The sequence below is a fragment of the Coenobita brevimanus genome, chromosome 39 (assembly GCF_032717465.1).
Source record: "Coenobita brevimanus isolate Jiangsu-jjx chromosome 39, ASM3271746v2, whole genome shotgun sequence".
NCBI lineage: Eukaryota > Metazoa > Arthropoda > Malacostraca > Decapoda > Coenobitidae > Coenobita > Coenobita brevimanus.
The window spans coordinates 7,063,710-7,077,218 of NC_136992.1; the positions used below are offsets into that span (position 1 = coordinate 7,063,710).

The following is a 13,509-nucleotide window of genomic DNA, read 5'->3' on the forward strand; positions in this document are numbered from 1 at the left end:
CCATTAACCTTGTCATAGTCCAGATAACTTTAGTGTTCCACGGCAGCTGATGCCACACGATTTAATTCATCTGAATTTTAGTGCAGCAAAATAGACCAGACAGGATATTTATAGACAACAGTGGCACAGCACAAGGACTTTGACGTTGACCCGTGACCTTGACCTTTGATTATTTTGCATCAAAATTGGATTGCTTCTCCCCATCCCCACCCACTCAATGCATGTTTCATGTCCAGCACGTATAGGTTTAAACATCATGAATTATTTTCCTCACCCTGAACTTTGACCTTGACCTTTGATCGATCTGAACCAAAATAAAATCACTGCATTTCATACCAACAAACATATGTGTTAATTTTAATCCAGACACGACCAGACAACCAGGAAATAGTTTATACTAACATACAAACACCCATAGATGCATAGACAGAAGCAAACTCGGTCACATTAGCTATACCTTAAGTTGTGTCCATACCAAATGGGTGCTGGCGCTGCTGGGAGTTCTGCTTCACTGTAACCCATAGAAGTTCTCGCCCTCATCCAGTGGGGTTACTTGTACAGGTTACAGTGACCCAAAGCTCCCGCCCGCATCCACCCCTGCCAACAAGCGTTTGGTGTGGACCCTTAGAGTGAATGGATGTGTAGGGTCAAAACGGACTTGAATTACGCAAATAGAGGTAAGCTGGACTTGAAATGACCCATGTTAACCTGATATGACTGGGCTGAGACCAGACATGTGAGAGGACTGAGTGGACCTTGACTAAAAGTACGGAGGAAGTAGGTATAAGTGAGGCACTTAATAGTAGTAGTAGTAGTAGTAGCAGTAGTAGCAATAGTGGTAGTAATAATAGTAGTAGTAGTCCCAGACTCATCTGAAACGTGAACCCAGTGGTCTGCAGAGTGAAGCTGCTCTTCTGCAGCCAACCATCCTCCGTTTGGGGTGATGGGTAGGGGACTGAGGGACCTTGTATAACCAGGCAGCTCCACCGCCTGGTGATATCGGTACCACCACATGGAGGCGTCCCTCACCAGCACCAGAGCCTCCTAAAACCCCCAGAATTAGGCCTTTATCATAGCACCAGCCGATAGTGACGATATCACGGACTGTTTTAAAAAATCAAGGCCAGTCTGTTTATCAGGTTTACCCCTTCAAGGGAATGACGCATTTTGATGTTATATTTGTGCTGCTTCCAGACGATATCTCTCAGCTTAGCCAATAATCTTTGGTGGTCAGGGGTTAGAAGGCTAGATTTAACCCCTTCCTTCTCTAAAAGCCTGCCCGAAAGTCAATAAAATCGTCAGGATACCAAGACCGAAAGTGTGACGATCTCTGGTTGAAGGATGTGTAGTGTATTGTAACGCAATGTAGTGTAGTGTAGTGTAGTGTAGTGTAGTGCAGTATGGTGTATAGTAAGATACTGGAGTATACAGTAGTGTAGTGTAGTGTAGTGTAGTGTAGTGTAAGATATTGTAGTAGTGTAGCTCTGTGTAGTGTAGTGTAGTGTAGTGTAGTGAAGTGCAGTGTAGTGTTATAGGAAGATACTGTAGTGTAGTGTAGTGTAGTGAAGTGCAGTGTAGTGTTATAGGAAGATATTGTAGTGCAGTGTAGCGCTGTATAGTGTAGTGTAGTGTTGTAGTGTAGTGCAGGGTAATATAGTGTAATATGTAAAGTGTCGTGTAATGTGGCGTAGATAGTGCATTAGTGCACTGTGGGTACTATGTAGTGTAGTGTAATGTAGTGTAGTGTAGTGAAGTGCAGTGTAGTGCAGTGTAATGTAGTGTAGTGTAGTGTAGTGTAGTAAAGTGCAGTGTAGTGCAGTGTAATGTAGTGTAGTGTAGTGCACAGTAAGATAATGTAGCGTAGTATAGTGTAGAGTAGCGCAGTGTAATGTAACGTAGTCTGTACACTGTAGCATGGTGCAGTGTAGTGTAATGTAGTGTAGTGCAGTGTAGTGTAGCGTATGGCAATGTAGTACTCGTACAGCACAGCACAGGGTATCGTAGTGTTCTGTAGTGTGGCTATTGTATTGCGTGCAGTGTAGGCAGTGTAAGACAATAGGCAGTGTAGCTAATAATACTGACCGTGCAGCAGTGTAAGCGGTGTGGAGTAGACAGAGGTAAACAGTGTTGCCTGTGTAATTAGTGAAGATCCTAATACACCAGGCAGCTGTGTATACATTATAGTGTTGGTAGTGTAGATGGTGTGGTGTACCTCGTGTAGGCAGTGTAAGATGTAGGCACTGTTGAGTAGGCAGTATGAGAGGTTGGCACTGTTGAGTAGGCAGTGTAAGCAGTTGAAATAATGTTACCGTGGGAAATAATTTAAGCACTTTAGTATCGGCAGTGTAAGAATGACGGCATAATTGTGTAAGCAGTGTAAGTGTAAGCGCTGTTACGAAACAGTGTCGATACAGGCACAGTTGTGTTTGCAGTATAAGTATAGGCACTACTGTGCAGGCAGTGTAAATATGGGCACTGTTGTGTTTGTGGTATAAGTATAGGCACTACTGAGCAGGCCGTGTAAATATAGGCACTGTTGTGTTTGCGGTACAAGTATAGGCACTACTGTGCAGGCAGTGTAAATATAGGCACTGTTGTGTTTGCGGTTTAAGTATAGGCACTACTGTGCAGGCAGTGTAAATATAGGCACTGTTGTGTTTGCGGTTTAAGTATAGGCACTACTGTGCAGGCAGTACAGTGTAGGAATAGTTGACAGGGAAAGAGGGCCTTGATGTGTATTTAGTAAAAAAACTAATACTCACAGAAGAAGGAAGGGTCCCTGAGCAGAGAAGTTGGAATTACAGCGGATTGAAGGGTGGCAATTGGCAGTGATGTGGTCAGTGATGAGGATGGGTTGGCAGTGAGATACAGGTTGGCAGAGAAGTGGTAGTGCCACCAGTATACTACTACCTCACCTCCCGTCTTCACACAGTTGCCGGTTAGGAAACATTAAGTTCTTCTCTCGGGTGATGTATTTTTTTCTTACACCTGCACTTGCAAATCGAGAGGGGTCGTTATAATTTGATCAGTGTGTGTGGGGGGGATAAAAATGTCAGGCGGATTTTATCAGATACTATTCAAACATGGTGGAAGGACTGAGAGGCAGCGAGAAAGTTTTTAAGCAAAATAGATCAAAGGTCAAGGTCACAGGGTTTGATCAACGAGTGGCCCAACAAAATCAACTCAAACAGTCGTTACCCAGTTTTGATCAACCTTAAGGAAAGAGTGAATGGTACGGCCAGAGTATAATCATACAGGTTTGAGAACGATCAGTCAAAGGTCAAGGTAAGAGAGCAAGGTCAAAGTCTGATCCGTGTGTGAAGGCGTTAACAAAAAACCTCACACAACTTTGATCCCATTTATACGAACTTGGTGGAGGGGTTGAGGGTCAACCAAGTTTTAAATCTATTGTTACTGAGTACAATAGGTCAAAGATCAAAGTCACAGGGCAAGGTTAACTCAAATAATTTCCATCCGATTTAGACCCAGCTTTGTGGAAGGATGGAGAATAAGGTTTTAAAAATATCGAATTTGAGAACAATATGTCAAAGGTGAAGGTCACAGAGAAGGTTTGGATCAGGCAAGAATGAAGAACAAACAGGCAAACGTCAAGGTCACAGGGCAATGTCAAAGTTCGACCCGTGTGTCTGTGAGTGAACAAAATAACTAAAGCAGATTTAATTTAATATGGATCAGACTTGGTGGATGAGTTGAGGATCACCCAAAAGGTTGACTCATTACTTTTGAAAACAATAGGTCAAAAGTCAAGGTCACATAGCAAGGTCAACTTAAGTATCTTCTATTCGATGTAGACTAAACATTGTGGAAGGGTTCAGGCTCACTCAAAGAAACTGAGATTCAGTTCTGAGAACAAAGTCAAAGGTTAAGGTTCCAGGGAAAAGTTAAAGATCAAGGTCACTAGGTAAAGTCAACAGAGTTTTGATCTGATCTGAACGAAAGTTGATAGAAAGGGTTATGGGTTAGACAAGAATAAAGTAATACGATTTTGAGAGTAAACTGTCGACGGTCAAGGTCACAGGACAAAGTGAAATATTCGACCCTTAGACCAGCTACTGGGAGCAGGTGTTGCACTCTCTGATGGCTGTTATTATTATTATTATTATTATTATTATTATTATTATTATTATTATTATTAAACAGGATGCTAAGGGAAGAGCCCATAAACAAGATATTGCTAGAAAAGGTGGCAACCAGTGCAACATGGTAATATCTCTTCTTCACTATCAGTATATAAGACATATCAGGTTTTACCTTATCTAATCATCCCTCCTTCCCTCACTCTCTTACTGCCTACCTGCCTACCTACGTAACTATCTACCTATCTACTTGTTATATTGCTGCCTGATTATTTATCTTCCTGTTTATCTGCCTACTTTCCTACCTAATTCTTGCATAACTTTCTGATCGCACACCTACCTACATGCCTACCTTGATGCCTACATACCTACCTAGCTATATGCTTACCTACCTTCTTATTTAACTACCTATCTACTTACCTACCAGCTCACTTAACCTCTTATACTCGTATAATTACCTGATTACCAACCTTTTTACCTACAATACTTATTATATTTACTTACCTGTCTACCTATCTATTTGCATACCTACTTTCTTGTTTAGCAACTCGATTGCCTTCTTACCTACCTATCTTCTTATGTAACAACCTTAATATCTACCTTCCAGCCAACTTACCTTCCTCCCTACCTACCAGCTTACCTAACTTCTTTTATAACTACTTCATTACTTATCTTTCTGCCTACTTACCTGCCTACATACTTACCTAACTTATATAACTACTTAATTAACTACCTTCCTGCCTACTTACCTACCTACCTACCAACCTACCTACACAAACATAAGCATATCTATACAAATACATATTTACCAATACCATCTTTCACGACTACCTCCCTACCTACCTATCCCTGCTTACTTTGCACATACCTGCTGTACCTTCCTATCTTACTGCTTACGTACCATTCAACATACCTACTTACCTACTCTCTCTCTCTCTCTCTCTCTCTTCGAGTTATGTCTTAGCACAACCTATGGGGCCTTAGCAACATTTTTCATGGCATTATAAAACACAGAATATCTGTTGAATCCCTTGAGGGTCAGTGCTGTACCTGACCTGAATTAAATCCTCCAACGTCAACCACAGTTGTTGTTGCTGCTGTTGTTTAACCCCAGTCCGTCTGGCCGAGTAGGCCCGTCGATCACAGGTAGGCAACTGCTTCTACGGGATTGTCTAACAGGTACAACACAGTACATACATCGTGTAGGGAACCAGTGACCCTTGTGGTAGACAGCACCTTATAAGGGTCAGACCAAGGTACTTCCCAAGGGATGCTGCAGAGAAATATGAAGAGGCTTGGCTCCTGAGTGGACGCCGCAGCTGCTCCACCCAGGGTGCACAGCACTACCATGTGTAGGTTCCTTATCAGCACAGTCAACTACAGTAATATGCCAGAGTACACGCTTCATCATGATGGGGCCAATAAACAGTGCAGTTCTTTCACTTTAACTTGGTCCAGATTTTTGTCCTTTCTTAGTTCATATAACTCTGTGGCAGAATTAGACAATTACTATAACTCTTTCCATTGCACGTCTTCGTCACTAGCATCATATTTAAGTTTTAGTTTATAGTTCCATAGCATTCAAGATAATGAGATGGATATTTTAGGCCAAGTTCAAGTAAAAAGACTACAGCAACAGTCCTTTTTAAAGTATTATTTTGCCACCTGTCCATCTTATTAAGCTTAGAAGTCACCTTTGGCAGTAATAGGGGGTTACATTCTTTGCTATGTTATTTTTTATCTCAACTCGGCCCAGATTTGTGTCCTTTTGTGGCTTGCTTTACTCAGCTCATATTGGCAGAAAAAGACGATGCTACAGTCCTACATCCTTTTCTAGCACTTTCGTGACTACCCCCAAATGAGAGTTTTAACCTATTATTACACGGCACAGATGGCACAGTTTAGCCTAACAGAGTAACAGGAGTAAAACGCCTTCTGTATGATTACGTTCTTTTACAGACTCTTAGAATATATGAGGGAGTGTGGTGTGTCGTCAGAGGAGGGATTAGTAAAGTCGTACTGTTTTCATTTGACGGAAATGGGCCACACCCATAACTTGAGTACTAAAGTCGTGGCTGCATGGAATTCATTAAGCCTAAGTTATGAGGTTGTAATGAGTCTCCTTGATTATCAGTCAAGTCAACCTCCCAGTTTGACCACAATTGGCCATCAACTGGGCTAGAAGGGGTTAGGAATCTTCGTCAGGTTAGAACAAACGCACTCTAGTAACCAAGGACACAAATGCCTGAAGGTCTTTTGTAATGTCGAGGATGCAAACTCATAAGATGCGGCGTCAAGCAGGGGATACGGGGTGTGATACACAAATATTCTTCACGGTAATATACTCTGCTATATCACTCACCATCACACTTCACACTGCCTTAGCCCACTTGGCAACATCTCACACACTGCCATACTATTCACTGCCACAAAGTTCGCTACCATACCTCACTGTTGTAAATCTTAAACTGCCACACCATTATGTTACACTTCACACTGCCACAACTCGCTCTGTAATATCTCATACTGTCATTCCACTCACTCCCACACTTCACACTGCCACAGCTCACACTGCCATACCTCTCATGACAAACACCACATTGCCACAGTTCACACTGCACCATCTCACACTTCCACAGCATTCATTACCACACTTCAGACCGCCACAACTCACTGCAATATTTTACACTGCCATTCCACATACCACCACAATCCCACTGCCGCAACTCACACTGCAACATCTCAAAATCTCATACCACTCACTACACACCTCACTCTACCACACTTCACACTATACACTCCACACTACCACATCTCACTTACATCTCACTTTCATGTTATATATCGTTTTCTATTGCACAGACAGTTTCCCGACACGAGGGAGAGAGAGAGAGAGAGACAGAGACAGAGACAGACAGACAGACGGACAGACAGACAAACAGAGACAGAGGGACAGAGAGAGAGAGAGAGAGAGAGAGAGAGAGAGAGAGAGAGAGAGAGAGAGAGAGACAGACAGACAGACAGACAGACAGACAGAGACAGAATCTGCAGGCAACCTTCACAGATATCACCGTATCTTCCTTCATTATCTAATATACTTGACCTATTTATTCAACCAGAAACATTTAATATTCAGGGCGATTAGTATATTGCGCTTCTTATCCGCTTCGCCGGGCGATTTCTCATGTGTTGCGGAACGGCTTAGTCACCGTTGTCGATGTCTACCCTGCATCATTACCTTCGCCGAGTTGGATAGAGGCGATGGAGTCACCCTTGTCTGTCTGTCTGTGAAGAAGGTATCGCAAAACGTTGCTATCGGATTTTAGTGGCAGTGGGTCAAGGAAGAGTTAATTTGATTTCGATGTGGAGTCAGATCGAGGTGCAGGAATTAATCATAAATATTAATGGCGCTGGCGGAGGTATGTACTCTTTGAGTTTGTGTAACAGTGTAGACTAAGATCGTAGAAATAGCTGACTATGTGAAACCGTAGAAGAACTCGTCTGGTATGAGACGGCTTTGTAGCAGTAAAGCATAAATTTTATGGGCTTTGGCGAAGGTATGCTCTTTCTGCGTCCTTTCTAGTTTATTAATTTCCTACTCCAGCTGCCACACCCACGTCAACTCCAGCAGACTGAGCCGTCCCCACCACATATAGGAAACCATCAAACGAGTTGCTAGTGGAGAGCTATTTTACCGACCACTTTATATGTGGTAAGTCACTGGGAAAACATTGAACAGCCTCTCCACTCCGAGGACGTATATTTTGCTTTATTCTTATTGCCACCCAACAGTTTCTTGTGGCTTGGGTGAGATGCAAGTCAGTGTGTTTTCTTCTGACGGAACTGGGCCACTCGCACAATTTGAATACTAAGTCGTGGTTAAAAGCAATTCGATGTGTCTTGGTAATGAGTTAGGAATGAGTCTCCTTGGCTACTAGGAAACTCAGTCTTTTACACTGACTACACCTGCAATCAACTGAGCTGAACAAAACTCTCCTGAGCTGAATAAATCGTCTGGAAGAAGTAAGATGACAGTGAAGAATATCTTATGCTGAAGGGCATAATTCAGTACGTACGTTATCGACCATTTGATATTCCACTTTTTACCTCATGGGGGGAGGGGAGAGAGTCCTGGAGAAACACACCTTCATGCGTAGCCAAGATATAACTGAGCCGTGGATCCACCTGGGTTATATAAACGCACCCCAGGACCAGTACAAAAAAAAAAAAAAAAAATCAGTCACGAAATTTGTCTTAGTCAGGACTACATCATAAACATCAGACTTAAGCACTAAGTCGTCGTCATAAACTTGAGTCTTAGGTGGAAGTCATAGGCTGCTGAGTTAGCAGTGTCCTTACGTGGCAGCTGATTTCTGTGAAAATTAAGAAATTTTACCAAAATTAGCAGAAAATAGATACGGGAAAAAGTCTGTACTCACTATGATGTTCTTGCTAAGATAATCTGATGAGCATTTGGTTGATAAATATCAAATATAGTAAGTATTTATTTGCCATTATGCAGAAAATTGTACTGGGAAGCCTGTCTCTTCACCTCACCTTATCTCTCTCCTCATCACCCTCCGTTCCTCCCTCCATCCATCCCCTCCTCTTCACTACTCGCACACATCAGTCCTCAACCATCTCTTTCCTCCTTCTCTTTTCACCTCTCTCTTTGTGTTACAAGTGGTGTTTCCTCCTTGTAGGGCAAAGGGTTAAAATACTTGCACTAATACGAAATTCAACTCTGCTCCTAAGAGCTTCCAGTGGAGTGGTAGAGAATTTTTACCAATGCTGCAAACCAGGATGATATCATTTTCGGTACCTTGCCGAATCCCCTTGAGAGAAATTCGTCCTGTGTGTGTGTGTGTGTGTGTGTGTGTGTGTGTGTGTGTGTGTGTGTGTGTGTGTGTGTGTGTGTGTGTCCTCCTCCTCCTCCTCCTCCTCCTTCTCCTCCCACTTTTGAGTATGGTGGTCAGAATGTAGCAAACAGCAAAGTCATCATCGAGATATTGCCCAGCACTCCTGCGTGCAACAGATGGCAGTACAGACTTTGACATATCACAGTCTGAGCACTAATAACAACCGTCCATATTGAATACACTGAATACAAACAAAGACCATCCCCTTCAAAACAGATGTGTTGGTATTAGTGGCAATGCTTTTCCGACCTGATATGGGTGGGTGGATGTCATGGAGAAGATCCATTAACACTCTCAGGCTCTTAGGAATTACTCTTGGCTGAATAAAATCGTCTTTCATAGGTTGGAATGGATATAAAGTGATCCCGATAGTGCTGATGGTACCATTATTAACACCTTCTGTCTCTTGGGAAACACTCTCAACTGAATGAAATGGTCTGGCGTTAGCTGGAACGGAACAACCGACTAGAGCTGTCCCGACCATGAGATTAGTAAGACTGTTTTAACGAATCGCAGCCTCAGACCGATCTCTCGTCTTTTTGATGAGCCCAACACTCTACCACTTGAATTCTCCCTCCCACAGGTTACTACAAATTCAGGTTTATACAACATTTTCTGTTTGATTCACTTCACAGCGATGATCCCGGATATGTGACACAATACCCCCTGAATTAAAATTTCTGTTACTCAGGAATATCAGTATCTGTGGCTCATAGTCGAGTGTACCTAAACAATAAGTGCAGTTCAGACATCAGACCGTTTAATAATATGATCATTTGATTTTTGTTTAGTTATTTATGGATTTAATTATCAGTTAATTCTCGTGAGCAGCATAATAATAAATAATAACATTTATTGATAAGACTGAAAGTAGGAATATATATATATACTGTATATATATATATATATATATATATATATATATATATATATATATATATATATATATATATATATAGATATAGATATATATATATATATATATATATATATATGTGTGTGTGTGTGTGTGTGTGTGTGTGTGTGTGTGGTCGATTCCTCACAGGCTTTGCTCCTATTTCCACTCTCTTTTCTCAGATATCCTCATTTCAGTCTGCATCCCTTATCTGCCTTGCCAGTCATCCTGCAGTCCCTCTCATGCTTTTCCTGAATTCATCAATGCATCAGTCAGTGCATCAATCCCCTTAAAACCGAGAATCCATTTTCATCAAGACCCCTTACGGAAGATATCTTGTTGAAATCATATAACATTTTAGGCCCAATTTCGAAATAGGTCTAATTCTTCCGTCTGGACAATTCTCGGCGCGGTGAAATCGGTGCGCAGATAAACAGAACTTTCTCCTTCCCCAACCGGGAGCGATTTTGCGATCTGCCTGTGAAAAATTCTTTTTTTTTTTTTTTTTACTTTACCATTGTTGACTTCGCTGGAGAAATGTTGTTAACTGGTTTTAGTCATACGTCGTGTATTCTTAGTCGGTCACATAAAAAAAAAAAAAAAAAAAAAAAGCTTATTATTGCTAATATCAGATGTTTGTATTCATGCTGAGGAAGGACCTCTAGCAGTGAAGAGGTTAATGAATGCTGTATCTAACCCTTGCAGTTCAAGAAGCCTCTTCCAAGAATAATAAAGTCGTATGAAAATACTAAAAATACGCGATTATGGTGAAAACATTATTTTCATTGTTGTTTAACCCTGGTCTGTCTGGTTGAACAGACCAGTCGACCACAGGTAAGTAACTTCCTCTGAGAGGTCGTCCTACAGGTACAATACAGTAAGAACACTATGTAGGACACCGGCACCCCCTGGTGGTAGACATCCCCTCGCCAGGGTCGGACCAGGGTCCTTCCCCATGGCAAGGTGCAGGGAAACAATGAGGTTCGGCTCCCGGGTGGGCGCTGCAGATTCTTACCTCCACTCAGGGTGCACAGCGCCATCACGTGTAGGCTTCTTATCAACGTCTGGTGAAGAAAATTTCTGAGCTTGTGATGGCACAGGTTAACAAAGTGAGCTTTCCGTCTCATCAGTTCCTCTCCTCTCACACACCTCCTTCAGTGCCACTCTTTATGCAGCGATGTTGATATCTCTGTCTTTTCATTATCGCTGTTACCTTGGATACTGGTTTTCTTTGCCTTCTTCCTATATGCCTTCCTTACTACGGCGGGTACGTAGCACCGGCTCGCCCACACCTCTGGTTTAATGTCAGACTTTCTTACAGGCTCCGACGAGGAGCCTACACGTGGTGGCACTGTGCACTATGGGTGGAACAGCTTTGTCGTCCACCAGAGAGCCAGACCTCCTCATTACTTCACTCCACTTCTCTGAGAAGAATCCTGGGCCGACCTTGGTGAGGTGCTGTCTACCACAAGGTGGCGCCGGTTCCCTGCACGATGTGTGTACTGTATTGTATTGTAAGACTGCCCAAAGAAGCAGATGCTTACATGTGGTCGACGGGTCCAAGTAGTCAGACAAACCCGGGATAAGAATAACAACAGCAACGCTCTTACAGTTGTCAACCAGTATTCTCAGTCTTTCAATGTAGGCAGTGTTTTGGCACGCAGATTAGTTTTAGCTTATATTCAACACTTTTTGAAGAGAAACACCAGACCAGACTGAAGAAGTTTGTAAGAGGTTTTGTCTGGCAGCAGTCTTACACTGAGTTGAAGATGATGCTGATGATGATCGTGATGGGCTGAGGAGAGTAGTGTGGTAATAATGGTAGTGCTTTTGGTTCTGGTGGTGGTAGTTGGCATGTTAGTGGCAGTATGGTTGTGTTGGTGGAAGGTTGGTTTTGGGTGGTAATATGACAGTGGTCTTGTGATAATGATTTGTGGTGATGTGGATGTGACGTAGTATGGTAATTGAGGTCATGGTACTTTGATACTAGTTTTTTTTTTTTTTTTTTTTTTTTTAGTGCGAGGCAGAAGGAACTAAAGGCTGAGCCTGCAAAATTGTTCCTTCCAAGAAAAAGACAAAAACAATACAAAAGAGAGCCAAATTCAAGATCCGTTCATTTCGAGATGCCTGGAAACACTGCGTCTGAAAGACTGGAAATCATCGGAAATAGGAAATACAGACAGAGGGAGACACTTCCAGAGTTGACCTGTTCCATAGATGAAGGACTGGGAGTAACGGGTTAATTCTTGCATTAGAGAGTTGGACAGAAAAGGGATGAGAGTTTGTTGCTAGACGGGTGTGGCAGCTAGTGATGGTGTAGTAGTAGTTCATGAGATTGAGAAGTCAAGGAAGTTGGTGGTGATGGTAGCTGGCTACATAGTTACAGTGTGGTAGTGGTAGTGTGCCTGTGATAGTGTGGTAGTAGTTTATGACAGTGACAAGTTAGGGAGGGTGGTGATGGTTGTGGCAGTGGTGGTAGTGTTGGTGGTGGTGGTGGTGGTAATGGTGGCAGTAGTGGTGGAGATGTTAATAGTCCTGATGGTGGTGGTGGAGGTAATGGTGGTGGTGGTGATGATGGTGGACTTAGTGGTGACTAACAGTACCTACAGTATAGTGGTGTAGTTGACTTGTTAGCGATTGTGGTGATAATAGTTGTGGTGATGTCAGTGGTGCTGACGATGCTGATGGTGATGGTGGTGGTGATAGTGGTGGTAGTTGGCTTGTTAGGGGCTGAGTCCTTCATCAGCCGAGTCAATATACTCTAATTAATAGTGTTATGTGGCCTGGGGGATTCGCTGATTATTCTCACCAGCGTAACGAGAGAGAGAGAGAGAGAGAGAGAGAGAGAGAGAGAGAGAGAGAGAGAGAGAGAGAGAGAGAGAGAGAGAGGCAGGTGGCCAATGAGGCAGGATTATTGCTATATGCCTCAGTATTATGGAGATTGGCACCTAGGTAGGTAGGTAGTCGGGTAGGTAGGAGAAGAAGAAGAAGGAAGAGGAAGAAAAAGAAGAAGAGGAGGGGGGGAAGAGGAGGTCGAAGAAGATAAAAACGAGGAGGAAGAAGAAGATGAAGAGGAGGAGGAAGAGAAGAATGACGAGGAGATGGAAAAGGAGGAACACAAGGAGGGGGGAAAAAAATAACTATAACTTCAGTATACTAAAGTGGTTAAGAATATATCCACTCTTCTCTTCACTACGTCCTCCTGCTTAGGTGTGTCTGTGGCTCCATGGTAGCATGTTGCAGCCATGATACAGTAATGAAGGTACTGAAAAAGGAAATGATCATCATAATCATCATCATTTTTTCATTATCATCAATAAATTCGTTACTAATACTGTATATTATTATTATCATCATTAATAATTCTATAATCCCTTATATTATCATCATTTAACCTTGTGTCTAACTATTATTCGTGGACGGAGCAGGATCCAGAAACAGAAGGAAACCATGGAAACAGATCAACACACACACACACACACACACACACACACACACACACACACACACACACACACACACACACACACACACACACACACACATACACACACACATACACACACACACACACACACACTCAACTTCATCCGAAAAC

The 13,509-nt window shown here is 42.5% G+C and overlaps 1 protein-coding gene across 1 annotated transcript in view; it reads right to left on the reverse strand.

The window, feature by feature from the left end:
- Window positions 1–8,388: 8,388 nt before the first annotated feature.
- Window positions 8,389–13,509, reverse strand: part of LOC145396723 (chondroitin sulfate N-acetylgalactosaminyltransferase 2-like) — a 48,681-nt gene continuing 43,560 nt past the window's right edge. The window contains exon 10 of the mRNA XM_080270009.1: window positions 8,389–8,470. Coding sequence (XP_080126135.1) covers window positions 8,389–8,470 — 82 coding nt within the window. The remainder of the gene's footprint in view (window positions 8,471–13,509) is intronic.